The 27,387-nt window shown below is 38.7% G+C and overlaps 4 protein-coding genes, 1 long non-coding RNA gene and 2 pseudogenes across 7 annotated transcripts; 3 read left to right on the top strand and 4 right to left on the bottom strand.

The window, feature by feature from the left end:
• Positions 1-623: 623 nt before the first annotated feature.
• Positions 624-2,904, bottom strand: LOC104705843 (COBRA-like protein 4). The gene is made up of 6 exons (XM_010421930.2): positions 2,512-2,904; positions 2,353-2,432; positions 1,804-2,260; positions 1,567-1,714; positions 1,207-1,484; positions 624-1,116 (listed from the first exon to the last, which is right to left on the bottom strand). The coding sequence occupies exons 1-6, from the start codon at positions 2,555-2,557 to the stop codon at positions 839-841; spliced, it is 1,287 nt and encodes a 428-aa protein (XP_010420232.1). The 5' UTR covers positions 2,558-2,904; the 3' UTR covers positions 624-838.
• On the top strand, positions 802-2,725 carry LOC147939613 (uncharacterized). Its single transcript, XR_015564754.1, has 3 exons — positions 802-939; positions 1,600-2,103; positions 2,196-2,725. It is a non-coding gene; the product is annotated as an uncharacterized LOC147939613 (long non-coding RNA).
• On the bottom strand, positions 2,904-5,760 carry LOC104705842 (uncharacterized). Of its 2 annotated transcripts, XM_010421929.3 has the most exons (11): positions 5,343-5,525; positions 5,222-5,270; positions 5,016-5,145; positions 4,793-4,931; positions 4,467-4,679; positions 4,242-4,380; positions 3,948-4,098; positions 3,736-3,845; positions 3,552-3,649; positions 3,402-3,471; positions 2,904-3,314 (listed from the first exon to the last, which is right to left on the bottom strand). In XM_010421929.3, the coding sequence occupies exons 1-11, from the start codon at positions 5,354-5,356 to the stop codon at positions 3,225-3,227; spliced, it is 1,203 nt and encodes a 400-aa protein (XP_010420231.1). In that variant the 5' UTR covers positions 5,357-5,525; the 3' UTR covers positions 2,904-3,224. The 2 variants fall into 2 exon arrangements, with proteins under 2 accessions (XP_010420231.1, XP_010420230.1); XM_010421928.3 differs by lacking the exon at positions 5,222-5,270 and having other exon boundaries at positions 5,343-5,760.
• A 301-nt stretch (positions 5,761-6,061) lies between these two features.
• LOC104705841 (protein SPIRAL1-like 4) lies at positions 6,062-6,970 on the bottom strand. Its single transcript, XM_010421927.3, has 3 exons — positions 6,874-6,970; positions 6,435-6,770; positions 6,062-6,337 (listed from the first exon to the last, which is right to left on the bottom strand). Exons 2-3 carry the CDS (start codon positions 6,729-6,731, stop codon positions 6,242-6,244), a joined length of 393 nt encoding a protein of 130 aa, XP_010420229.2. The 5' UTR covers positions 6,732-6,770; positions 6,874-6,970; the 3' UTR covers positions 6,062-6,241.
• Positions 6,971-7,790: 820 nt separating this feature from the next.
• Positions 7,791-10,883, bottom strand: LOC104705839 (PR5-like receptor kinase). Of its 2 annotated transcripts, XM_010421923.3 has the most exons (4): positions 9,998-10,883; positions 9,332-9,402; positions 9,187-9,219; positions 7,791-9,091 (listed from the first exon to the last, which is right to left on the bottom strand). In XM_010421923.3, the coding sequence occupies exons 1-4, from the start codon at positions 10,729-10,731 to the stop codon at positions 7,917-7,919; spliced, it is 2,013 nt and encodes a 670-aa protein (XP_010420225.2). In that variant the 5' UTR covers positions 10,732-10,883; the 3' UTR covers positions 7,791-7,916. The 2 variants fall into 2 exon arrangements, with proteins under 2 accessions (XP_010420225.2, XP_087319479.1); XM_087463353.1 differs by lacking the exons at positions 9,187-9,219; positions 9,332-9,402 and having other exon boundaries at positions 9,998-10,773.
• Positions 10,884-12,781: 1,898 nt separating this feature from the next.
• LOC147939612 (uncharacterized) lies at positions 12,782-13,920 on the top strand (annotated as a pseudogene).
• Positions 13,921-24,126: 10,206 nt separating this feature from the next.
• LOC104763407 (uncharacterized protein At3g43530-like) lies at positions 24,127-26,770 on the top strand (annotated as a pseudogene).
• The last annotated feature ends 617 nt before the right edge of the window (positions 26,771-27,387 follow it).

The raw sequence follows: 27,387 nt of genomic DNA, 5'->3' as shown, positions 1-27,387 counted from the left end.
ATATAAACCAATGTTTTATTGAACAATAAAAAAATCCCAAGTATTAAACTTCCAACTGAAAAAAACTAGGTATTAAACTTCCAAAAAAAATAGATAGGATATTTTTAAGCTTTTTACTCTTTTTTTAATTTATTTTACTGTTATATAATAACATCATTTTAATACAGAGTTACTGTAACTCTCTTTTTTTTTTGTGGCCAAACACAGTACTGTACCTCTATAAAGTGTTTTTGTCCAAAATATAAAAAAAGGTAACTCTATAAGTGTCTAATTTTTTTTATAAAATAAACAGGTCAAATTCTTATCTTATTTTCAAAATACTGTTCTTGACATAGAATTTTTTATAGAATATATACTTTTAAATTAATGGAGCCATTTCGGACAGATAGGAAATTGGAAAATATCTCCCACCAAAAAAGTGTCTTCCCAAACAAAACGCCGTTTTTGACCTTTTTTGCCTTTTCGGACCAACGAAAAATAAAAATATACACAACGCAAATATTTTGAAACGCGTCAATGCGTGTGTATATTAAAGAACCGGGCCCTAATTGGGCTGGAATTTACAATGCATTTATTTGAGCCCAATAAACCTACTACTCTGTAGCTTTTTGTTGTTTTGCCACTTTCTCAAATCAATGCTTCACTTTCACTATTTCACATGAGTGATCAAGAAGTACAAAACCATAAAATCAATGGCGTCGGTGATGAAGGTACCAAAAAAAGATTACACATCTCTAATCATATTCTCTAACAAACAAAAAAATCCCCATTTTTGATCTTTTATCTGGAAATCGGATTTAACAATCTTGTTACAAAAAAAAAACAGTTCTTGTTTAAATCACCAGATTGTGATGAATAGAAGAAGAAGGATGGTGAGTGAGAGAGAAGCAAAGCTTCCTTGTGCAGAGTTTGGTAGAAAAGGGTATGAATCTGGTGGAGGTAACATACATTCATCACCATTAAAGTATACTTTTCTCGGAAAAGCCCAACCTTGTTTGAAAGTGAATGTCTTTTGATCTTTCTGTAGCAAAACCTCTGATTGAACATTCCCTGAAGGTCCAGCTTCCATTAATAGATCATTGTAAAACTTGGTTCCAAAGAACATTCCAGTATCATCTGCATCAAACCAAAAAAAAGAATTTGATTAGTCTTTTCAGTGTTTGGTTTTAAAAGTTGAATAAGTTGTGTGGTAGGAGAGAACTTTACTTATGGATCCATAAGGAGAAACTGGTTTGTAATCAAAGCTGAATACTTGAGTCACGTTGTTGAGATTTGGATGCTGAACTGCTAAAGTCCAGAGTGTATGATTCATACGGTAATTGAAATTTGTGATAGCTATCTTCACTCGCCAATAGTCTTTGTAGTTAGTTTTAACGTGCCAGTGGACTCTAACTGGGCACATGTGATGTGTGCATTGCAGCAAAGGAGTGTTGTCTTTTTTCGGTGTGTTGAGACCTTTCATGGTTAGAATCTTTGAATCAGCCCTGCAAGAAAATAATACCTTTTCAGTTTAGGAGATAAGAAAAGGTTTTGAGTTGGAGTGATTTGTGTTTTCTTTTCGCTCACTTGACGCAGCTCTTTTTGTTTTCGCAACCACAGGCACAAGAAGGGCAAGGAGTTATGGTGTCGTTGTAGAAAGATGAGAAGGAGACGCAACAGCTTGGATGCTTTCTGGCTAGAAACTGTGAATATGTGCAGGTAACATTCCATGTCACTGCAAAAACATATGTTGTTTAGAGATCAACGGTGCATATAGATGAAGGAAATATAAAACTTCTTCAACTAAGCTCTGTTTAAACTTACTCAAGGCTTGTGTTTTCCGCCGTTTATCTGTTGTGAGAAAAACGGTAGATGGCACGATTTTGGCTGGACCACAAGTGTAACCAGGCCCAGGACCAAGCAATGTGAAGTTCTTAGGAAGCTTGACAGTCTTGTTTGTAGTTCCAGCCAAACCAGCGCTAACTTGAAACTGTGATACAGCGGCTGATGGATCTTGACCCCAAGCTCCAATGACACCGCCTTTGCAACAGTTTGAGAACTGTTGATTGTAAGGCACACCTGGCAAGAGATCAACGACCGTGGGGGTTTTCTTACAGCAATGAGGTACATTTCCCTTGAACTTGGAACAGTCTCCTTGTTCTGTTGTTTGCGCACCAACCATTGACCAAATCACTTCTTTCTTTGCCCATGTCCAGCCTAATGTCCAACCCGGGTTTTGTATGTGCCGGTATACTTGGAAGTTGTTCATAGTTACCGTTGCCTGCAAATGCATATGATGTATAGAGATGATGAGAGTTTGTACAAGTTTCAAATGCGCATACATGCATTCACAAGCGCAGGAAGCATTCATACCACATAGCCATCTGCTGTCCAGGACATAATATCCCATTTGATTGTAACGTTCCCACTAGGATCCAATGGATCATATGCAGCTGTAAAACGAAATCACAGAATAAGAAGAATGATTTAGGTGTTGCAAATAGCTGGCAAAAATGTATATTCAGGACTCACTTGCGCTAAAGATGATCATGAAGAAGAAGCATAGGAAGAGCCTCATCTTTTGTATTTTCCTAAGAAAGATTTAAGGAAATTGATTCCAGATATGGTCCTTTAACCTCAGTTTCTTCTTCTTCAGAAATTTGAAATCGATGTGTTTATGGATTTAAACAGAAGCTTTTCACAGATTATAGATGAGTCTTTTTGGTGTGAAGATGGGCTTTACCTACTTCTTGTTGCATTCTCCAAATTTATTCTTTCTTGATTCCCATAACTTTAAGCAATGTTTATGGTGAATGATAATAAAACAGCAACAGAAACTGACGTGTTCTAGTCCGAACATAACATCTCAACTGTCTTTTCTTGAAAAAAGAACCGGATAACCCCAATGATTTAGAAATGAGAAGTGAGAAAGTAACTTGGGATTGAAGATTAAAAAAAGTGGGTACTGGCCATGAGTCAACTTCTGACACAAACATATCTCCCAACTTAGCTTACCATCTTCCTAAGGTTTCCTGTTTTCTCTTTAAGAAAGCAATGCATGGCAAGTCTCCGCTAAATTGAGGGGACAAAAAGAGGCCAACACAAAGAAGAATGATAATTTCAAAAAGATCAACGGTCAAAAAGAACTCTGCGAAGAAAACAAAATCGGTCTGCTTTTGAGATGACTATCTCGGTCTTTCGATCGATGAGCGCTTCTTCTTCTGAGAAATCTTCAGACAAATCTTTCAACGAACAGTCAATCCCTGAGTACCTGATGATGCCTCCTCTGTTACTTTATTAGCTTGGATTGTATTAATTACATTTGTAATATTGTCCTGCATAAACACAACCAAGAAACATGTCATTATTACATAAGCATTCACAATATCACGTCAGTTTAGAATTGCAGTTTCGTGTTTTACCCGCCAAGCTGCGAGCTTTGTTCGAAGAGACTGCCACTGCTTTTGTCCAAAATCACGCTCGGCACAGCGACTGAAATATGAACAAGTATAAAAGTATGAGAATGTGTGACTTTACACATATAAACTGATAAAAAAGAGTATAGAACTTGCCTGACAATTACAACTTGGTTCATCTGATCCATCTTACAATCAACCAATTTTGCAGTTATTGCCTTAACCACCCACAATTCTACCTCCTCTTCATTTACCTGTAACCCCCACAAATTCTATGAGCTTGAGAAGCAACGAAAAAAGGTTCAACGTTTGATGTATTGTTCAAGCAAAACAAGTTAACCTGTAGAGTGTTCTTGATTGAGGCATACGATATTTTTCCAGATTCATCTGAGGCCAAATCTACTAGTGACAACAATCTCATCTTTGCTACACAGTCTTCCTCGACAAGCCCTGCAAACACCATATATGGCTTATTATGCTGAATACTTGAAGATTCTCTGAAGATGCTTTATCAAATTAAGATAACCGGTAAAGGGATAATGAGGACAGTACCATAGGTTTGCAGAAATCCTGAATTCGCATTTTGGAATTCCATGTATGCATCCAGCCTTTGAGTAAGAAAAATCTTTAGTAGCTGGTAAACTGGTGCATTGTTAGGATCCTTCTCCAATTGTGCGACGGCTGGCATGTCTAATAAATCACACTGCATATCAAAATACAAAAATCATGGATGTAACTCCAATATGAAAAAAGACTTCACTGAACAAAAAGCAGTAGTTACACTTCCAATGAAAGTAAAAAGTCATTAGCAACATTTGAATAAAAATGCATTATGAATTATGATACCTGAAATATACTGGGAGCCTTGAGAAATTCAATAATAGCTCGTACTGCTTCCTCCTTGGCTTCACTCAGGACTTGGGCATCCTCATTGGAGAAAGTCGCCAAGTATTTTGTCACAAACTGAAGGGATTCTTCTGCCAAACTGAAATATTGATTAAAAGAAAAACCATGAGGCCATTGGTACCTAACCTAAGCAAAAAAGAAGTGAAAGATACATCGATTCAGTACCTTTTATTTTCTCTCAGCACTTTACCAATGGCAAGAAATACTTCCCGCTGATCTTTGATGTCAATACTCCACTCTTTCAAGAAGCTGTCTATCTTCTTGAAGGAAGGCACTATATACTCGGTAATTTTCCCGTTTACAGCCAGTTCCAGAGCTTTCATATATACTTGAAAACGAGCATTTGGGTGATCAAGCAGGTTATAGAGATTGAAGAGGCTGCACACAAGACAAGCAACAGATGAGAGACACATAACACATAAATGAAACATTATCATATACGATCAAAAGACTCCTACGATACATTAGATGAAAGAGTCACAGGATCATACATTTTCAAACGCAATGAAGCTTTATCATCCGGCTGTTGAACAACCTTGGAAGCAATAGCTTTAACCATTTCAAGGACTTCCTCAGGAGTTTTCACATTCTTCACAAGGCTGCAAATTATGGTGTAGGTACACTCAAGATCTGATAAGAGGCAAACAACATGAGAATTATGCAAAAAAATATCAATATTATTGCAGAAAAAAGAACTAATGATAAAAGGACGACCTTTCTCAGAGATCTTGGTTGATACCAAGTCAGCTGAAGTTACCATTAAAGTTGCCAAATCCAACCACCTGCAATCTCTTATAGACTCCTCTGCTTCCCTACATAGCCTAGAAACTTGGGGCTCTGAAACCTAATTAGCAAAGATTAACTTAACACTGAGGAAATTTGTTTATTAAAAACAAGCAGATCAAGTGAGAGATAATTACAATGGTCATAGTAATTAGCACACTAAATTGCTCAATTCCGCCTCCATTTCTATCAACACAACGCCTCATCAATCAATAATTCGATACTGTGGCAAATAAGAGATCATAAACCCCAAAGTACCTCGGGACCAGCATCGGCCCAGGCAAGCTGGGAAGTGAAACGAACAATGGCCAGCGAAGGCTCTTCCTCGGAGGTGGGAACAATCGTCGTCATTTTCTGCTCTGGCTTTGAATCTCTTCGACTGGGTCCTTAACGCTAATCCTAAATCCCAAGCACAAGTTCTTCAACAGCTGACTGAGCAACAAAGGAATGGGAACCCTAGTCGATGCTTTATGTTTTTTGTTCGGTTAATAACTAAACCGGATCCGGTCTAATGAAACGACGAGGGAAATTAACGGTTTTCCGTATCCAACGGCTCTACGTTGTATTATAAATTAACGTATACAATCTAACGGTCACGATCAACCCGTATAAATGACCTCTCGGCTAACTTATTTGGTCATGAACCAAGGTCTAGTGGTTGTATAAACTCGAATAACAATTGTTCCATTGATTGAGGTATCAAGCCAAACATAATGACTAATGAGATAAAACACCAAATTGTTTTGACTTGGAACATCCATGTTAAGGAACTAGTCCGAGATCACTTGTAGACTCTTGTTTATATACAAAAAAAGGGTGACGAATTTCATGAATCTGTCAATCAGATGGTGACTGATGGATAAAGCCATAAAGGAACATGAAAGCTACTGTAATATGATCATATTATGGATTCAAAGATTCAGAAACCTATAATCTTGAACATTTGTAGATCCCACAGGAAAGGTTTGGCTTCAAGCTTTTTGCAAGATTCAGATTGACATATCTTTTTTTTTCCAAGAACACAAGAAACGTCCAAATCCAAAAACAATCCCCACAACCAGTTTCAAAGGATAGGGAATAATTAATAAAGTTACAATTTTTTACAATTGTTCGTTTTCAACCGATCAAATGCTGAGAGATTGTCGTGGAAATACAAATCATTTGTCACATCCAGATGGACCAGAACCACCAAACAAGTAACCAAGAGAAGATCCTCCACCTGGTGCAGCATGAACCTTCGTAGATGGTCGGTCCTGTTTTCACAAAACCAAGACATGTTTGTTAAATTCCAAATCAGTTTCCAGTTCGATTCTCAAATACTATGTCAGAAAAACTCTTATTAGTTATTACCGTGAGGAAGTTGCCACAGTTTTGTCCATCTGATCTGTAGTAATTGTTAGGACTTCCTCTCACACCAGCCGAGACCTCACCCTCACGGGTCTTGTTTTTATCTCCCGTGGTTGTGGTTGTGGTGGTGGTCTTGGGTCTGCCTCCAGCTCCATCGGTGGTTGTTGTGGTAGTCGTGGTCGTGGTAAAGCTAGTGTTAGCGGTAGCCTTGTTTGGTTTGGAAACAGGCTCGGCGGAACCAAAAAGATAACCGAGGGAGCTCTCTCCACCGCCACTGTTAATTCCTCTAGCTTTACCCATTTTCCGGCGAGAATATTCCGCCGCCGGTTCTTGAAAAATCTAATAATGTGTAACATTGAACAAATCAAAATCAATATATCTATAACGAACTTGGATCGTTGTGAACCATTAAAGACACATATGGGAGAGTGAATTCGTTTACCCTTTTTCTGGTTTGTTTCTTCTTCTTCTTTTACGATTGGCCGCAAGTTAAGGCAGAGGAGAAACAGAGGAACAAGGAGATACACACATGAGAATGTGTTTATATATAATTTCCACGTGTAAGACAATGTGTGGTGAAGAATAGGCAAAAAAGTTATGGTACGCACGTGTGGGATAGTTGTTTTCTGAATCGCTTAAATTTTTGACCGGTTTTTCTGTTGGGTGACGGTAAACCGTGTAATTGTTTTATGCAAATTATATAAATATAGTCTAGTTTTTGGAAATTATATATACGCCAGTAATTATTTGTCACTGTAAAACTAATTAAAAGATGGTAAAATATAAAATTACATACGCTAAAAAAAAACACATGAAAACTAAACCGACGAAAAATGTTGAAGTGTTCGGAAACAATAACTGAATTATTATAATTCTCACCAAAAAATTATTAAATTTGTTATTATTGTGAGATAACAAACAGTAGCAAAAAAAATATATAGCTTTTCTTTTATTTATAAACCATTCTGTCATTTGATTTTGTAGATTTTATTTTATTAGGATCTCGTTGTTGTTCTCAGTAATGTTTCCTAATAGAATGAATGTTTGACATAAATAATCAAAATCTGTTTGTGACCATTTTTTTATTTTGGTGTGAAGCCATTATTATGGCTTATATATTTAAAAAAATTGATTTGGAATCTCGAGAATAACATTAAACAAGTGAACAACCCACAAACTCATGTAATTGTAGTTGTAGGTAGCGCAAATACAGGTAACCAGATAGGCCATTATGAACTGTGGAGTAAAGTATACATCTCCTTTTTTTTTTTTTTTTTTTAACAGCAGGAACAGGAAGTATATCTTTCTCACTTGCACTTGTACCATAGACATGGGAAACTTCAGAAAAATAATCTGAAGTTTTGACCAACGATGGAATCTGTTTATTTTGGGCTACCATGTCCGCATTAAAAATTTACAACGACTGTAAAAAGACCAAACAAAATGAAATATAAGTTTACCAAGAAAATCCCAATAAGTAATACCTTAATGGGTTTGGTTTAGGGAACGATCTTTACCACCTTCCACAGTACCTTGGTAACGTGAAAGAGTTCCTCTCTCTAGCTGGCTCGATGTAGAGAAGCTTGAAGTCTCTTGACTCTCTTCTTCAAAAGTTACAGCAGGTATACCAAAGAGAGGTTTCGGTGGAACATGCAAAGCCTCTAGACTTCCCTCTAACATTTCAACGACTTTGCTCATTGGTGGACGATCAGATGGATTTGTTTGAATACACCACAAACCCACCAATACCATTTTCTTCACTATCTTATCTTCTTCTTCTGTTATCTGATCTCCAAAAATCCCCATGGTTTCTTCTCTCTCAAGATCCTTATAAATCCAATCTGGGAAATACATAGAGCTGTTGTTGGATCTAGAATTTTCAGGTCTTTCTCTGTTTTTTGCTCCGACAATCTCAAGAACCACCATTCCATAACTATACACATCCGACTTATGAGAAACCCCTCCAAAGTTCTTGGAAAATACTTCAGGAGCAATGTATCCTATGGTCCCTCTTGCGTCTAGCAGTGACACGATACTGTCTTTCTTTTTGCAAAGCTTGGCAAGACCGAAATCTGAAATCTTCGGACAAAGATCTTCGTCCACGAGTATGTTTTGTGGCTTTATATCAAAATGCACAATCCTCGATACACAACGGTTGTGCAAGTACTCTAGCCCGTGAGCAACACCTTCCGCAATGTTGTATATAGTTCTCCATTCCATTTTGGTTGACATACTCTCAGAAATAAATTTGTCGAGGGATCCATTGGGCATAAAGTCATATATTATAGCTTTCTTGCTCCCTTCATAGCAGAATCCAAGCAAAGAAACGATATTAACATGAGATGTTCTACTCATGCTAGCTACTTCATTCACAAACTCTTCTCCATTACCATTTAGCTCTTTCAAGACCTTTACTGCAACATCTCGACCGTCGCCATCAGGTAACTTTCCTCTGTATACAGTTCCAAATCCTCCTTTCCCGAGAACGTGCGCGAATGAGTCTGTCATCTTCTTGACTTTAGCATAACTATATCGTTTCAACATAACAACTGATTCAATGTTGTCCCCGTTCCAATCACTCTTGCTTCTCGCATTCTTTGCTCTCACTGCTACCGTTGTCGCAACTATGATGATCATCACAAGTAAAGCTGTTGAGACTCCTGCAAGGGAAACAAGCCTCGAAACTTAAGTGTTTATGTACACGAGCAAAATAGTTTGAGTATTATCACATGATACTTTGGAGCGAAAGGGTTACCGAGTATGACTTTTAACTTCAATGGAGACTTATCTTCAATGTATCAAGAGTTAAGACACAAATTATGGTTAACAAACCAAAAATATTAATAATAAATATTGTATAGAATTTTATAAGATGACGGTTAAATTAAATATAAACTTACGTTTAGAACCTGTTGTAGTTTCATTTTCTGTTTTAGTTGTTACTGAAGGCTCGGTCGTTGGCCTTTTGCGCCTCCAAACCAGAAACATAATATTTATACATATATTAGTACATTAACAAAATAATTTGCTTTCGTGTGTGAAACGCGTTATTGTTCAACTGGTGTGCAAAGTCTCTGGGAAGTGAAGTAAAAAAATAGATATAGAAAACATGTGCCGTGGTGCGGTTGAATTCCTTCTCTTCTTTGCTTTTTTAAATATTTTTTTTGGTCAAACCCTCTCTCTCTTCTTTGCTTTCTGGTATATCTTTTGGTTATGAATTAGTAGTAGACGAGTCGTAAAACACGAGAGAAAAATACAAACTCGCCTAACAATATGACTTTGGTCAAAACTGGATGCATATTGTGCTGAATCAACCCCACCACTACAGACATAAATGAAACAATGGTTTGTGGCCCCCAAAATTTTGGTTGTAAAATTAGGCCCCTAAGAAAAAAAATTCGTTGCAATTATAACCCCCATTTTATGAACTTTTAAGTTATAGTCCCAATATTTAATATATATCTATAAAACCCAACAAATTATTTCTTTTTTGCTTGGATCCCATATTTTTTAGGGCCGGCCTGCCCACCACGGCACCAGAAGAGATTGAATGGAAAGGAATTTACCTGGTTGGGATAGGAGAAAAAGAAGGGCAAAACGTGATGATGTAGTCGGTGGAGCTTGGGCAGACCCAGTCCCAGTAGGTGCTGTCCGTAGCGTTGGAAGTAGTAGCTGTTGGACAAGCCTTCTTGAAGTTTTGCGAGTAAGAAGACGTCGACGATGGGTTAGTGCAAGCTATTGTCCGTTCTTCTTCATCGACGACCATAAGCTCATACGGACAAGCCTGGTTCAGGTCAACGACATCGCAACCCACAACGATGCATCTACTTCCGTATTGGGAACTTTTCTGTGTGAGTGGGACCACCAGCAACGGAAGGTTGAAACCGCCAACGAGATTGACGCGGTACGAGTCGATGCTTTCGTCGATGATAAAATCGGCTAGAGACGCCGGATAATGAGTGCCGTAGCAATCAAATTTTCCTGTGTCACAGTCTCCCGTAGCGCATGATAATCTCCCTGTTGCATTTGTTGAGCAGAGCGTCCTTCCCCATATAGAAAATTTATACAATTCAGTCGCGTTCAGGACACGTGCCTCTCCTGTCTTGAGATAGAATCCAGTGGTCCGATCGGAGAGTGGACCTTCTCGAGTGAGAATTCTCGGCCACACGGTGTAATCGCATTTGTTCTCTACGGTTATGTTCTTCGACATCACTCCTAGTACCAACAACAAACAAACAAACGAAAAAAGGGGGAAAATAAATTTTAGAATACACATGTTAGGCCATCTACAATGCAGCATCTTTTACTCAAACAGTAGAGGAACAAGATGATGAACGGTCTTGAGCAAGATCTGATCTTAAGCATTGATCTTGACTTATATATATATATTTCTCTCTTTTTTTCTCTTACCTCATTATAATATTATTACCTAATTATAATATTATTATAATTACTTTAAAATCAGTTGTGCCATTGCAGATGCCCTTATATGTATAAATGAAACCAGACAACATTTTGTCGGAGAAAATCATACCCGAGACGAACAAATGGGAAGCAATGAGAAAAATTAATGGACTTGTAAGCTGTAAAGCCCCAAATGGAGTCCAACAACAAGTTGATTTGGGCTTTGAGGATGCTAAGCCCACTGTTGTTGCATATGTTCAAATGGCATCTCTTGTTAACGGTAACAGAGGACAGTCACACATCACAGGTGCTCTTCGTACAGTCAAACAACCAAAGCCAGTTCATATTACGCTCCAAACACATAACATGTTCAGTCCTCTTGCGTCACCGATCGCCTGCTGCTGATGATGACATCTGTCAGCAATCTACCTAGTATTGTAACCTTTAGGTTAAACATCACTCCAATATCTAAGGATGATGCAATGTAATCGTTTTTTAATAAGAATGAGGATACATTTTTGAGCCTCTCTTTTCACAGTATTATCTTGAGTTCTAAGCTCTGCTTTCATGGTATCAGAGCACCATAATATGTTCTATGGCTTCAGATGATTCTTTTTCTTCCGCTCCTCTTTCTATCTCTCAAGTTGTGACTCTCAAACTCACTGAGTCCAACTATCTCCAATGGAAAACTCAATTCGAGTCTTTTCTCTCACCTCAAATGCTTCTTGGCTACGTTAATGGCTTACTTCCTCATCCAGCATCCACTCGCTCCGTCACCCGTGCTGCTGGAGTTACAGAAGAGCCTAACCCGGAGTTCCAGAAGTGGGTTCGTAATGACCAACTGGTCATGGCTTGGATCTTAGGATCACTCTCTAAAACCGCCATACGAGTCGTCTATGGTCTGCAGTCTGCTCAGGAGGTATGGTCTGCACTCGCTAAAAGGTTTAATAGGGTTTCTACCACTAGGAAGTTCGAACTACAGAATAAGTTACATGTTTGCCTTAAGTATGGTAGAACCATGGAAGATTACCTTAGCGAACTCAAGCAAGTCTTTGATCAGCTAGATTCAATCGGCTTTCCCATGACCGGCTTAGAGAAAATACATGGCTTATTGTTTGGTTTAGGCAAGTAATATGAAACTGTTGCTACTGTGATTGAGCATTCTATGGACTCACTTCCCACTCCTTGCTATGAAGATGTAGTCTTTAAAGTTATTGCCTTTGATGATAAGCTGAAAACATATTCTGCTGCTCCTGCTGTCACTCCGCATCTTGCCTTTCAAACTGAGAAGACATACTATGACCGGGGAGGTTCAAACAACAGAGGAGGTCGTTCTGGTGGAAGTTACAGAGGAAGAGGGAATTACTCTACCAGAGGACGCGGCTTTCAGCAGCACGGTAGCAGTTAGAACAGTCAGAACAGAGGAAATGGTGTCACAAAACCTACCTGTCAGATCTGTGGGAAGTATGGTCATAGTGCTTTTGAGTGTTACAATCGCTATAATGAGTCACTCACTAAACCTGATCTACCTGCTGCTTTGGCTGCAATGTGAGTCTCCGATGGTGAAAAACACACTGGTGCAGAGTGGTTGCCTGATAGCGGTTCAACAGCCCACATTACCAACACAACCGCTAATCTGCAGCATGCTCAACCCTATCATGGAAACGATTCAGTAATGGTAGGTAATGGTGAGTTCTTGCCTATTACGCACATCGGTTCAGTTTATTGAGATAAGACTCAATCTTAGGCGATTATGTTAAATATATGATTCATGTATATCTTTGCTAGATTATAGGATCTGTCATAGCCGACTTAAAACTGTATAAATACTTGTACGTTCTTATGATGAAATAAAACAGACCATTATTGATCTTACATGGTGTCAGAGCACGATCTCGACCTTTGATAATTTTTGTTTTCTATTGTTTTCTTTGCTTCTTTGAAAAATGAGTGAAATTGAATCCACCACCTCTGTTGCTAAACCTGATTCAAAAGAAGCCTCTACTGCTCTTATGTCTCTGTACTATCTTCATCCAGCTGATAGTACAGGCCAGGTGCAGACTCCAATCTTGTTGAATGGAGTGAATTACGAACTTGGTCGAAGTTGATGTTGAATTCTCTTCGTACCAAGCGGAAACTGGGTTTCGTTAACGGAACTCTTAAACGGCCAACCAATAACCCCGACGAAGAAGAGAAGTGGGATATGGTCAATGCTATGATCATTGGTTGTATCTACAGCAGCGTCGAACCGAAGCTGCGACAATCAATCTCGTTGGTGGACAACGCCAACTCGATGTGGGCAAGCCTACAAAGACGATTCTCTGTCAGTGATGATACGAGAATTCACCAGCTACACTCTGACATCGCGGCGTGCAAACAGAACGACGATGAGGTGGAAGTGTATTTTAGCAAACTCAGGATCATGTGGGATGATCTTGCGGATTTTGAAAAGGGTTTCACGTGTTGTTGTACAACTGCAAATTGTGAATCCATGGTGACTTATGAGAAGATGCGGGAGAATTTACGAGTGCATCAGTTTCTCATGGGCCTTGACAACTCTCGTTTTGGGACAACGAGATCAAATCTGTTAAGTCGACAAACAGATTTGAACCTTGAGTCTGTGTACTCTCAAGTTATTCAAGAAGAACGACACATCAACGCCATGCGCACTACCAAAGATCGGACTCCGATTGTTGGTTTCTCAGCAATGACGTCAGCTTCTTCCCAACAGAATCACATTGTTTCCCCTGCTTCCTATGCTCAGGCATCGGCATCTCGATTTGTTAAGCCGACGAGAGTATGTTCCCACTGTGGTAAACAGGGACATGAAGCAAGTAGCTGTTTTCAGTTGATTGGTTTTCCTGAGTGGTGGGAAAAAGATAAATCCTCCGGTGGTCGTGGGAGCTTCGGTCGTGGCAGAGGAGCTTCGAACCAAGGGTGTGGTCGTGGAGGTCGTGGATCAGGCTTTCGTGCCTCACATACACAGCTTGGTGATCCATTTTCCTCAGCCGATACATCGTCTTCCGGGATCCCAAACTTCACGTCAGATCAATGGGCTACTCTTGAACAGTTTTTGAAGAAATAGGGTACCAATACCAAACCTGCGGGTAAGACAGAAAAAATACTTCTTTTTGGCAAAGAACGTCGTCATGATATTATCATTAACTCGAGTGCTTCCCATCATATGATGGGGGTCTTGCACTTACTTACCGATGTTATCACTGTTGCTCCTTGCCCTATTGCTTTACCTAATGGACATATCACTTGGGCAACCAAACATGGCAGTTTGAATCTTGGTGGTCGCCTTGTGTTGTCAAATGTTTTCTTTGCACCTTGTTTATCGATCACACTTATCTCGGTTGCTCAATTGCTTCGTGATGTTGCTGGTTTTGTCCTCTTTACTAAAAAGTTTTGTGTGATACAGGACCTCCGTTTGAAGACTTTGATTGGAGCGGGGAAGGAGCGTGACGGGGTTTATCACTACGAGGGTGCTGTTGCAGTTCAAGCCGGGCATATGGGCAAACTGCAGACTCGGGATTTATGGCATCATCGTATGGGTCATCCGTCTTCTAGGGTGCTTTCAGTTTTAGGATCTATTGGTGGTTTTTCTAATAGTGTAGGGTCTTTTGAACAATATTGTGGTGTTTGTCTACGAGCCAAACAAACTCGAGACGTGTTTTCTCCAAGTATCAATAAAGCAGATGATTTCTTTTCATTAATTCATTGTTATATCTGGGGACCCTATTAGAGACCAACGACGTGTGGAGCACGTTACTTTCTAACAATAGTTGACGATTGTTCTAGAGCTGTTTGGGCAGTTTTGTTGTTGGAAAAGAAAGAGGCGTCCGATGCTTTGAAAACTTTCTGCATGTTTGCAGAACGACAATTTAATAAACAAGTGAAGATGGTGCGTAGTGACAACGAAGGAGAATTTATGTGTTTGCGCAAGTTTTTTGCGGACAAGGGCATCGTCCATCAAACTTCGTGTGTTGAAACTCCTCAACAAAATGGGCGTGTAGAACGCAAACATCGGAACATCTTGAATGTGGCTCGAGCCCTTCTGTTTCAGGGCAATTTACCTAAGAAGTTTTGAGGAGAGAGTATTTTGACTGCTACTTATCTGATAAATCAAACACCATCTCATCTTCTTCACAACAAGACACCCTATGAACTACTATACGGCTCTCCTCCGGTTTATGATAATCTGCGAGTATTTGGAACATTATGTTACGCTAGAAGGATTGATCGCTTAAAGGATAAGTTTGATGCTCGGAGCATCAAGTGTGTTTTTCTAGGCTACCCAATGGGCAAGAAAGGCTGGCTTGTGTGTGATTTACATACGGAAAAGTTGTTCGTCTCTCGAGATGTTGTAATTCACGAGGATGTTTATCCTTATTTGTCTACTCCTCTCAGTGCCTCTCATGACAAGTCGGATGTGTTACCGGTGAATAGTTCGATTCAACATCCTGCGGTGTTTGACACTGACCAAATCTCTCCTTCAGGGGGAGATAGTCCGCATTCAGGGGGAGTCCAAACAGTTCCTGTTGATATTGAGAGTATTGCTTCTCCACCGGTTGTGATTCAGTCTAGTGACTCTGTTCCCAATGTTGTTGAAACAGAGTCCCTTGGTATTGGAAAGCGGATTAAGAAGTGATGAGTTTTGTTTGAGCCATACGTTACGTATGCAGCCCGAAAAGTCGATGAAAAACCCCACGTCACGCTCCCATCTCCAACACCAGCTCCATCAGAGTCTTCAGGTACCTGTTTGTATCCCTTAACTAACTATTTTTCATGTCATCGACTGTCTCCTCTGTTATGTGTCTTTGCTGCGTCTATTACTGCAAACCTTGAGCCTACTTCTTTTAATGAGGCGGTTAAACACAAAGTATGGTGTGGAGCAGTAGAAACTGAGGTAGGCGCTCTGGAAGATGCTGATACTTGGGATGTCACCGACCTGCCGCCTGGTAAACAAGTGATTGGTTGTAAGTGGGTCTTCAAAATAAAGTTTAAATCATATGGTGAAATCGAGCGTTTCAAAGCCAGACTGGTGGCTCTCGGCAATAGACAAGAAGAGGGTGTCGATTACAAAGAAAAATTTGCTCTGGTGGTTAAGATGACGATCATACGTATCATTCTTAGGTTGCTGTTGCAAAGAACTGGGAATTGTTTCAAATGGACGTCCATAATGCCTTCTTACACGACGTTTTACAATAAGAAGTTTACATGCAATTGCCACCGGGAGTGTCTCATGCGAATGGTAACAAAGTGTGTCGACTGAAGAAATCCATTTACGGCCTTCGACAATCACCAAGATGTTGGTTCTCCACGTTGTCTAAAGCTCTTCTTAACTTTGGTTTTAAAGAGAATCACAAGGACTACTCTCTCTTTACACTTATGAGGGGAGGCTCTACACTGTTTTTTTTTGTTTATGTTGATGATTTGGTTGTTGGTGGTGATAATCCTCTGCTCATTTCAACATTCAAGTCCTATATAAGTCGGTGTTTTAAGATGAAGGATTTGGGGGTTTTGCGGTATTTCCTTGGCATTGAAGTTGCACGCAGCAAGGAAGGTATCTATTTGTCTCAGAGGAAGTACTCGCTTGATATTATTGCAGAGTGTGGTCTGCTTGGTGCTGCTCCGGAACCCACTCCCATGGAAGAGAATCACAATTTGGCTCGGGATGACGGTCCGTTCTTCACTACACCAACACGATATTGACGTTTAGTTGGTCGACTTGTCTATTTGGCTGTAACTCGTCCGGGGCTTAGTTATGCTGTTCACATCCTTGCCCAGTTCTTGAAGGCACCGAGACAGAAACATTGGGAAGCTGCTCTTCGTTTGGTACGCTATCTGAAGGGGGCACATGGTCAAGGGATTTTGTTAAGTTCAAAGAGTAATCTTCGGATTACAGCATTTTGTGATTCTGATTATGCCTCTTGTCCATTATCACGTCGTTCTCTTACTGGTTACATTGTTATGCTTGGTGACACCATTGTCTCGTGGAAAACTAAAAAGCAGAAGGTTTTTTCTCGTTCATCGGCAGAGGCGGAATATAGAGCGATGGCTATGACTCTCAGTTAGTTGAAATGGACCAAAGAGTTGCTTCAAACGATCAGCATTGCACAGACGGCTCCGATGTACTTGCATTGTGATAGTGAGGCTGCAATACATATTGCTGCAAACCCTGTTTTTCACGAACGTACGAAGCATATAGAGGTGGATTGTCATTTTGTTCGAGATGCGGTCATGGATGGCACGTTTATTACGCCTCATGTTCGGACTAGGGAGCAACTGGCTGACATTCTTACGAATTCATTACCACCACGTTCTTTTCATTATCTACTTGGCAAGATGGGCGTTAGGGATCTTCACGCGCCATCTTGAGGGGGAGTATTGAGATAAGACTCAATCTTAGGCGATTATGTTAAATATATGATTCATGTATATCTTTGCTAGATTATAGGATCTGTCATAGCCGACTCAAAACTGTATAAATACTTGTACGTTCTTATGATGAAATACAACATAGCATTATTGATCTTACACAGTTCCACTACAGACACTATCAGGTAAATTTCTACCTCTTAAAGATGTTCTCGTCTGTCCTAATGTTGCTAAGTCTCTTCTATCAGTGTCTAAGCTATGCATAGACTATCCTTATTCTGTGAAATTTGACTCTGATGGTGTACGTGTAAAGGACAAGCATACCAAGCAGCTCCTCACAACAGGAAACCTGAGTAAAGATCATTATGTGTTGGACAATTCTGCCTTTACTGCTCTCTACTCTACAAGACAGCTTGCTACCAGTGATGAGGTATGGCACAAGCGATTGGGGCATCCAAGTGCAGAGATTCTCCAGCATCTCTCTTCAACTGCTGCAATTTCAATCAATAAACGCACCAACAAGTTCTATGAGTCGTGCAGACTTGGGAAGAGTGTCCAACTCCCTTTTTCTTCTTCAAGTTTTGTAGCTAGTAAGCCTCTTAAGAGGTTACACTGTGATTTATGGGGTCATGCTCCTGTCACTTCTACTCAAGGGTTTAGATACTATGTTATCTTTGTTGACAATTTCTCTCGTTATTGTAGGTTATATCCTTTGAAGAATAAATCTGAATTCTACTCAGTTTTCTTGCTGTTTCAAAGTCTTGTCGAGAATCAGTTTAATCAGAAAATCAAGATTTTTCAGTGTGATGGTGGTGGTGAATTTGTAAGTAATCAGTTTGTTACACATCTGGCCAACAATGGAATCAAACAATTAATCTCGTGTCCTCACACGCCGCAACATAATGGACTTGCTGAGAGAAAGCACAAACATTTATCTGAATTAGGCCTCAGTATGATGTTTCAAAGCTAAGTGCCTCAACACTCCTGGGTTGAAGCCTTTTTCACAGCAAATTATCTCAGCAATCTCCTTCCTACCTCTGCTCATGAGACCTTTCAAAGTCCTTATGAAGCTCTATATTCAGAAAAGCCTGATTACACTTCCCTCAGGGTATTTGGTAGTGCCTGTTATCCCACGCTTTGTGCCTATGGTGCTAACAAATTTGATCCACGGTCTTTGAAGTGTGTATTCCTTGGTTACAACGACAAGTACAAAGGATATCACTGTGTTTACCCTCCAACAGGTCATGTGTACATCAGTCGACATGTTCTCTTTGATGAACATGTCTTTCCCTTTGAAGCTGATTACTCGAGTCTTCTTCCTCCAACAACAACACCATTGATGTCAGCTTGGCAACAAGGGTTTTTATCTTCCCCAAAGTCTGATGGTGATTTATCTACTCCACCAAAGGATCCAGTGATTGTCTTAGTGCCTGCAGAATCAGCTCCAGCGTCCACATCAGATCCTGCAGTGGTTTCCGAAACAGCATCACCTCCTGCAGAACCTGCAAGTTCTGATTCTGTATCCAGTAGTCCTGCTACTACAGACTCCACTGACACTTCGCTGTTCACAGATGATGATTTCCCACCCTTACTAGCTCCCACTGTCAATGAACACAGTATGCTCACTCGAGGAAAGGATGGAGTTCGCAAGCCAAACCCCAAATATGCTCTCCATGCTACACACACCACTGTCAAGGAACCAAAAACAATAGCCTCTGCTTTAAAGGATCATGGTTGGACTGGGGCTATGGGAGATGAAGTCGAGTCGTTTGTTGAAACTAATACTTTCACGTTGACTCCACCAGAACCTGAAATGAATGTTCTCAGTTGTAGATGGGTGTTCCGGACAAAACTAAAAGTCGATGGCAGTTTGGACAGACTCAAGGCTCGTCTCGTTGCTAAAGGCTATGATCAGGAGGAGGGTGTTGATTTTCTTGAATCATATAGTCCCGTTGTTAGAACAACCACAATTCGTCTTGTGCTTCACGCAACAACCACTTACAACTGGGAGATTAAGCAACTTGATGTTAAAAATGCCTTCCTCCATGGCGATTTAACAGAAACAGTGTTTATGAAACAGCCACCTAGCTTCGTTGATAAAGATCATCCCGATTATGTTTGAAAACTGAACAAAGCTGTCTATGGATTGAAACAAGCTCCTCGAGCATGGTTCGATAAGTTCAGTACGTTTCTGCTTAAGTTTGGTTTTGAATGCTGCTTTAAGGATCATTCTCTCTTTGTGTACCTTCAAAACAACAACATCATCATATTGTTGTTGTACGTTGATGATATGGCACTGACAGTGAATAACCCAGCTTTGATCAATGAACTCCTTGAGTCCTTGAACCAAGAGTTTCGCATGAAGGATCTTGGCAGATTAAATTACTTTCTTGGGATTCAATTCCACTATCACTTTGCAGGCTTGTTTCTTAACCAACATAAGTACGCAGAGGATCTTCTCCTAGCTGCAGGAATGGCTGATTGTGCTCCAGCAACAACACCTTTGCCACTGGAGCTCCAAAAGGTCAAGGGACACGATGAGCAGTTCGATCAGCCAACTCTGTTTCGTAGCTTAGCTGGTAAGTTGCAGTATCTCACTCTCACTCGTCCAGACATACAGTTTGCGGTAAATCTTGTGTGTCAACGAATGCACTCTCCAACTGTGGCTGATTTCCATTTACTTAAGAGGATAATAAGATACATCAAAGGGACCATTGACTATGGAATCACCTATTCTAATGACACTGACTCTACACTGAGAGCCTACTGTGACAGTGACTATGCAGGCTGTCCGACCACTAGTCGTTCTACTGGTGGCTTCTGCACCTTTCTCGGCAAGAATCTCATCTCCTGGTCCGCCAAACGACAAACTTCAGTCTCTCGCAGTTCCACCGAAGCAGAGTACCGTTGTCTTTCTAATACAGCGGCTGAAGTTACATGGTTAAAGGATCTTTTGGATAACGTAGGAATGTCTCTCTCTCTCATGTGCCAGAACTGTACTATGATAATTTGTCAGCGGTTTATCTCTCTGCGAATCCAACTCTCCACAAAAAGACCAAACACTTCAAAGTGCACTACCACTATGTACGTGAACAAGTTGCAGATGGCACAATGGTGGTCTATCACGTTCCCTCGTCTCATCAACTGGCCGATATCTTCACCAAGTCCTTGCCAGTTCAAACCTTTACTGATCTCAGGTTCAAACTTGGTGTGGTCTCACCACCCACCCAAAGTTTGAGGGGCGATGTAAGCTGTAAAGCCCCAAATGGAGTCCAACAACAAGCTGATTTGGGCCTTGAGGATGTTAAGCCCACTGTTGTTGCATATGTTCAAATAGCATATCTTGTTAACGGTAACAGAGGACAGTCACACATCACATGTGCTTTTCGTACAGTCAAACAACCAAAGCCAGCTCATACTACGCTCCAAACACAGAACAGGTTCAGTTCTCTTGCGTCACTGATCGCCTGCTGTTGATGATGACATCTGTCAGCAATCTACCTAGTATTATAACCTTTAGGTTAAACATCACTCCAATATATAAGGATGATGCAATGTAATCGTTTTTTAATAAAAATGAAGATATATTTTTAAGCTTCTCTTTTCTCTGTATTATCTTGAGTTCTAAGCTCTGCTTTCACATCTCTTAGCCATTGGCGTAAAGAGCAAAGAAAACGGAAAAAAAATATTGAAAAAGGGAGACGACGACTGAAATAGTAGTATTATTGTAGTTGTCTATTATCGTTTCAGATTTTTCTTTGCCAAAGAAACCTCTTACGTAATATAACACTTCCCTTCCTTCCCTCTAAACTAGTCAACTTTTTTTTTTTTGGTGAAATAAACTAGTCAACTTGTCATACCCATTAATATAAACGTAAAAGTATTATCTAGAACATTCTTTTTTCTTTTATATCTCAAATACATATTCGTTTGCCATCATTGACGATGTTATCTAGAGTGATCATTACTTATTAACTAATACAGACGTAAAAAATCTTAGAGAATATATTCACTTTTTATTGCGAAATTTCTTTGATAATATTGTACTACATGTAAATTTTGCTTTCTAATAATGAATCTTATAAGTGGACTCGTTTCTATCCATAAACATCATATTATAACATCAAATATTACAATTTATCATAACTGTTTGACTAAAGAAAAATTATGTTCACACATATAATTTTTTCTACTTTACAATAAGTATAGTCATATAATGTGTTCTTTTATTTTAATTCTCCTAAATCTACAAACTCATAAGATTACTATTAACTTTTAAATATGTGTATTTATTCAAAAATAGATTTTTTTATAAATTTTAATTAAAATTCTACAATCTACCAAATACCAATACATTAGAATTATTTTATTACAAATAACTTTCTCAAATAGAATTTTTCACTTTTTTTTTTGGTGTGTGTGAGGTTTAGAATAAGTTTTCTTTCATATGTTTTATTTCAAGTAAACTTATACATTTCTTTTAAATATATACATTATTTTAATTTTTGAGCACTTTATTAATATTTTCTCATTTTTTGGATATACTTTTGTTTAACATATTTCACCATTTTTCAATTTTGAAAACGATAAATAACATAGATCACTCAAACTACTTTAACACCAGGAATTGAATAACCTCTCGATTTTAAAAACCTTTAAATTTTGTGTTTGTTTTCTTAAAAAACTCTTATTTTCTTTATCTTTATAATTGTAACTCTTGAAAGTAATTTTTGTTCTTGATAAATTTATTTGTCCCTAATTTTTAGTCTTATACAAATATTTACACAATTATTATATGTTATGATATAAATATCTAATTTTATGTTTATGTAATCTCTATTCATATTTTACTTTGATATATTTTTTTGTTGTACTTTTTTCATTTCGTTTTTATCACTATTTTAATTTAAATTATTGTATATTCTTGTTTTTAATAATAAGAAAAATATTGCAAAAAAAGAGTGAATTAATTAATGTATTATAAATTTTATGTTCATGATGTGGATTAATTTGTTAAAATTGAAAATAAGAACTAATGAATAAGAAGAGAGAAAAGCCAACTTTATATATATAGATATCATTTTTTTATCATGACCAATAATTAAAAATATTTATGGAGGAATTTTTTTCCGGAGAAAAAAATTATAAACTTTATTATGGGTTGTTTGAATGGTTAAAAAAAGAGAAGAAAGTAGGAAGAAAATTGTTTCACCCAGTCCCGCTAATTTGCACCAGTTATAAACAAAAATTGTTCATATTAAAAAGTAGGAAACAAACTTATCTTTATAAATCTTTGAAAGAAAAAAAAAAACAATTCTTGAATTAAGATTCTTTACATCTGTTTTTTTTATAATTTATATATTAAAATGTGAAATTTTAGAATGGGCTTGGCCTAAGTTAAAAGGAGCTATACTAGAAAAATAAAAGCAAAAAAGGTACAAATGTAAGCCCCAATGCCCAACGGTCTTCGGAGTTACTTTTTTTTTTGGGGGTCAAACTCTTCGGAGTTACTTTTCCTATATGTGTTGCCTTGTTGGGCTATAAAACCAGTACTACAATCTAGTGATACAACAGATTGGATTGGAAAAAGAAAAAAAAAATGTTTTATCGACTTAGTGCAAATTTTTCTGGAATTACTTGAATTCTTTTATTAGCTTGAAAAGGTATCTATTTCTCTAAATACTTTTCAAAAAGTGCCTATATCTCTAACTTACTCTTCTCAGAATGACTTTCTTTCTTTCTATTTTATATTTTAGTTTATGATAAATAATCCAAAAAGAGTTTAAAAGATGTATATATTACAACAACAAAAACTCTGACAAAGGAGGTAACCACAAGACTTGAAAGGGTTGTAAGAGCCCATGACTTCAAGGGACCATCACAAAATGTACGATCATATCATGATCATCATCATCACATCCTACGGACAAGATTTTCTCGTTGACTTGGATTTTATAGGGACAAAATCTAGTATACCCTTGCAATCAAAAGTTTATTCTCATATCCTTGCGAAAATAACAAATTATTTTTATTTTTTTTTTAAAATCAAAAATGTGGTTAAAGACAAATAAACCTATATCATTTCTGTTATTTACAGATCCAACCACCTTATACCCACCCAAACCCACAAAATTCGGACAATCCAGTTGAAATCGGATCTCTCCTTTAACTACCCAACTTTTCGAATTCTTTCATTCACGACTCCACTCTCCCTCGTTCAATTCCCGTTAATTATTCTTCTCCCTCAAGTGCAACTAAGGATAACTCGATTCTGGGTAAGTTGAAATAGGTTGGGGTTTTTCGAATTTGGGTTATTTGTTTTTCAAAATCGGGTGATATGGGTTTCGATTTTCGATAATTTGGTTTTCAATTTTGGGGTTTTGTCGATTTTTTTCATGTGTTGATTCCTTAGAACGTTGAAAGTCATCATATTTTGGGGCGTTTGTTTTATGTTCAATTTGGTTTGTGGAAAAGCTTGGAACAAACGTCTGTTTCATCAGATTATGTTCAATTCTGATGAAACAAAGTCCTCAAAACGTTTGTTTCATCAGATTATGTTCAATTTGGTTTGTGGAAGTTGAAGTTGAAATCAGTTGTTGTTTTTTGTGTGCATGTGTGGAAGAATCATAATGGTTCGTACAAAGAACCCAAGCTATGTGGAAAAATCGAATCCCCCAGCAGATCTCGAAGAAGAAGCAACTCTTGGAGATGAATCAGAACGTGATTCCGATAAAACAGACTCAATTGAGAAGTCAAATGATAAGGATTCATCGGTAAGTATCTCTCCCTATATTGGTATAACCGTATAAGAATTCGTTCTAAAAAGTATAACTGTATAACTTGGTATAACTTAGAAAGGGTATAACTTAGAAAAACTTGGTATAACTAGATATGTGTCTTGCAGGAATCTGAGGATGAATCCGATGTAATGCAACCTTTGAGTATGTACTTTGATTACTCCCAGTATACGAAGCCTTTCAAGATGTCTGGAAAGTGTTATATTTCAGAGGCGGTAAACTTATTAGGCGGTCATCTTAAGGAAGAGGAGTTGGATTGGTTCTTAGGGCACCCACAGTTCAAGCATTTCTTCCATATGCCTAAGGATTCGAATCATAAGTTGATGGGTATGTGGATGTTGTTGCTTCGCACAGCGCATTTGGAGAAGAAAAATGAATGCTGGTTCATTGTTAATGGGACTCCCATCCGGTATTCTCTCAGAGAAATGGCAATCATTTCTGGGTTATATTGCCATCAGTATCCAAAATTCAAGGATGGTTTGGGCAGTTTAAATTTTGCTCGGAAGCAATTTAAAGGTGGACAAATAATACAATATGGAGATGTCAAAGCGAAGCTACTTTCGATGAAGAAACCTTCAGAGGATCGTTTGAAGATGGCCGTACTGTATTTTTTATCTAGCGTCATCATAGGGAAGAAAAAGGGTGGAAAGAATGCACCCTCTGTGGAGCCTTTCTTTCTTAGAGCTGTGGATGATCTTGATTTGTGTAGAACATTCCCTTGGGGTCGAATGGCATTTGATGAGAACATGAAAGACATCTTTCATTTGATGGGACACTTTGGTGGAGTTGTGGGTCCACAGTGGGTCTTTCCTAGTTTCATCATTCCTTTGGAGGTAATTACTAGTTTTCAAAATGTACAACTTAGTATAACTGGATCCAACTAAACATTGAATGTTCTTGTGTTGTGTGTAGCTTCTTGCGTTTGAAGCAATTCCTGTGCTAAAGAACACCTTCCGAGAAGACGTTTCTGATTCACATGCACACCGTAACTGTCCTCGGATGTGCAAGATGAAGTTTAAAGCAAGTAAGAAGAAAGGTTTTTCTTTGAAAGAAATATATGACCAACTTGGTACAACTAAGGTTAGTTATTCATATTCATTATTTATGTAAATTACTTATCAGATTCATTATTTATGTAACTTTGGTTGATAGGAGATTGATAGTATGTTATGTTTGTTTATTTTGACAGGAGATTGATAGTATGTTAACTCCAACTCCTCGGGAGGCACGCCTTTTAGCCATGATCATAGATGAGGATGGTGGCTGTGGAAGATCCAGTTGCTGATGGTTGGAGCAAACGTTTAATTGAAAAGCACAAGTCAATTTGGTTTGAAGAGCTTCACAACCTAGATGTGGCCGCCCGATCATTTGAGGCAAATCCGGTGATTGAGAATGTGGATCCGGATGATGTGGATCCGAATGATGTGGCTAAGGATGATGCGAATTCGGAGAATGATATGGTAGGAGGTAGCTTGATTCAGCTAAGAGCTAGCTTGATTCAGCTAGAAGATCTGGTGAAGAAGGGGTTTAAGGAAATCAACGAAAAATTTGATGACATGGATGCTAGGATCAAATCGGTGGAAACATATGTGAACTGGGAAATAAATGGAGAAGGAGTTTTTCCAAGCGAGGAATTTGGTGCAAATGAGTGTGACGGAGTTGGTGCAAATGAGGCTATAGAGGAGGAGGATGCCGAGAAGGAGAAGGCCGAGAGGGAGAAGGCTATAGAGGAGGAGAAGGCCGAGAAGGAGAAGGCCGAGAAGGAGAAGGCCGAGAAGGAGAAGGCCGAAAAGGAGAAGGCCGAGAGGGAGAAAGCCGAAAAGGAGAAGGCTGAAAAGGAGAAGGCGGAGAAGGAGAAGGCTGAGAAGGAGAAAGCCGAGAGGGAGAAGGCCGAGAAGGAGAAGGCCGAGAGGGAGAAGGCCGAGAAGGAGAAGGCCGAGAGGGAGAAGGCCGAGAGGGAGAAGGCCGAGAGGGAGAAGGATCCAATGGAGAAGGATCCAATGGAGAAGGATCCAGTGGAGAAGGATCTAGTGAGATACGAGAGAAAAAAGAGAACAAGAGAAGGATCCAGTGGAGAACAACTTGGTACAAAGGTGAAGATTATAAGTAAGAAGGGGACGGGACCTTCTGTTGTCGTAAGGAGTCCTATTATAACAAGGCAGAAGCCCTCCAAAAAGTAATGAGCATGTAATCTTGTATGAGTCAGTATGTGAACTCTTTGGTTGTTTTTATGTTTTTTGTTAAGTACTCGGAATGTTTAACTAGGTACAACTCTGTTTTTTTAAGTACAACTCTATGTTTTTAAGTACAACTTGGTTGGAATGTTAAAGTCAGTATGTGAACTCTTTGTGTGTTTAAGTAGACAAAATAACGGCAGTATGTGAACTCTTTGTGTGTTTAAGCAGACAAAATAACACACAAGAACAAGACAAATTACCGGCAATCGTCAAATGGAACCAGACAAACGATCCTTAGTTATACCATTACAAAGAACAAGTTTTACTTAGTTGTACTATTACTACGTAGTTGTACCATCTACCAAGAACAAGTTCTACTTAGTTGTACTATTAATACGTAGTTGTACCATCTTCCAAGAACAAGTTCTACTTAGTTGTACCATCTTCCGAGACATACCACAAGAAGACATCCAAAAAAAACGAGAAAACAGATCTGTATAATTTTCTTCATATCTCTGCTCCTATCCATCTTCAGCTGTCTAACTTCTTCTTCGAGGACACCCACTTGGAAATCTAATTGTTGTATTTCATCAACCAATGCCTCATCCACCCATTTAAATACATGTGTGTCGTTGACAAGCTACATATAAGACAGAAATTAGTAAATAAATGTACATGATTATCAACGAATATTAGAATATATTTACCTTTCTTTGTGCTGCATACGCACAACGGTAGTAGCGACGACAAGGGTTTGAGATCGAGTGAGAGATTATCTCAACTACTGCCGAACCACAATGACATTTTTTTTGGATGCCTGGAAACCTTACTCGATTAGAGGAATTGCCACATGAGGTCCTCGATGCTCCAGAATCATAGCTCATTTCAAGATTTGAGAGGAACCCAGAAATCGCAAGATAGGGAGAGAAATGATTTTTTTTGTAGGAACCCAGAAATCGCAAGAGAAGGAGAGAAATGATTTTTTTTTTGACCCAGAAATCGCAAACCCGCCCTAGCATACTTGGCTTCAATTTTAATTTTTCAAAAATTGAAATTTTGTTTGGGACACATAAAAAACACGTGTAGCCGCCAATTTACACACGTGTAGCCGCCAATTTACACATGTGTAGCCGCCAAAATGCACTAGTTGTTCCAAGTTTTCAGATTGTACCGATCTTGACAAGTTGTACAATT

This window comes from Camelina sativa, chromosome 8, assembly GCF_030686135.1.
Source record: "Camelina sativa cultivar CO46 ecotype springtype chromosome 8, ASM3068613v1".
NCBI lineage: Eukaryota > Viridiplantae > Streptophyta > Magnoliopsida > Brassicales > Brassicaceae > Camelina > Camelina sativa.
Note: the sequence above shows the minus strand (reverse complement) of the source record. Positions and strands in the feature narration are given on the sequence as shown.

What these genes read in the sequence shown, in the direction of transcription:
- LOC104705843 (XM_010421930.2), bottom strand. Translation starts at nt 2,557, where the DNA reads ATGAGGCTCTTCCTATGCTTCTTCTTCATGATCATCTTTAGCGCAA. An exon ending in GGACAGCAGATGGCTATGTG is followed by an intron (nt 2,261 to 2,352) that starts GTATGAATGCTT and finishes ATGCATTTGCAG; the next exon opens with GCAACGGTAACTATGAACAA. An exon ending in AACAAAAAGAGCTGCGTCAA is followed by an intron (nt 1,485 to 1,566) that starts GTGAGCGAAAAG and finishes ATTTTCTTGCAG; the next exon opens with GGCTGATTCAAAGATTCTAA.
- LOC104705842 (XM_010421928.3), bottom strand. Translation starts at nt 5,435, where the DNA reads ATGACGACGATTGTTCCCACCTCCGAGGAAGAGCCTTCGCTGGCCATT. An exon ending in CAATCAAGAACACTCTACAG is followed by an intron (nt 3,650 to 3,735) that starts GTTAACTTGTTT and finishes TGGGGGTTACAG; the next exon opens with GTAAATGAAGAGGAGGTAGA. An exon ending in CAAAGCTCGCAGCTTGGCGG is followed by an intron (nt 3,315 to 3,401) that starts GTAAAACACGAA and finishes GTGTTTATGCAG; the next exon opens with GACAATATTACAAATGTAAT.
- LOC104705841 (XM_010421927.3), bottom strand. Translation starts at nt 6,731, where the DNA reads ATGGGTAAAGCTAGAGGAATTAACAGTGGCGGTGGAGAGAGCTCCCTC. An exon ending in ACTGTGGCAACTTCCTCACG is followed by an intron (nt 6,338 to 6,434) that starts GTAATAACTAAT and finishes TTGTGAAAACAG; the next exon opens with GACCGACCATCTACGAAGGT.
- LOC104705839 (XM_010421923.3), bottom strand. Translation starts at nt 10,731, where the DNA reads ATGCTGCATTGTAGATGGCCTAACATGTGTATTCTAAAATTTATTTTC. An exon ending in AACTACAACAGGTTCTAAAC is followed by an intron (nt 9,220 to 9,331) that starts GTAAGTTTATAT and finishes GATACATTGAAG; the next exon opens with ATAAGTCTCCATTGAAGTTA. An exon ending in GAAGTTAAAAGTCATACTCG is followed by an intron (nt 9,092 to 9,186) that starts GTAACCCTTTCG and finishes TTTCCCTTGCAG; the next exon opens with GAGTCTCAACAGCTTTACTT.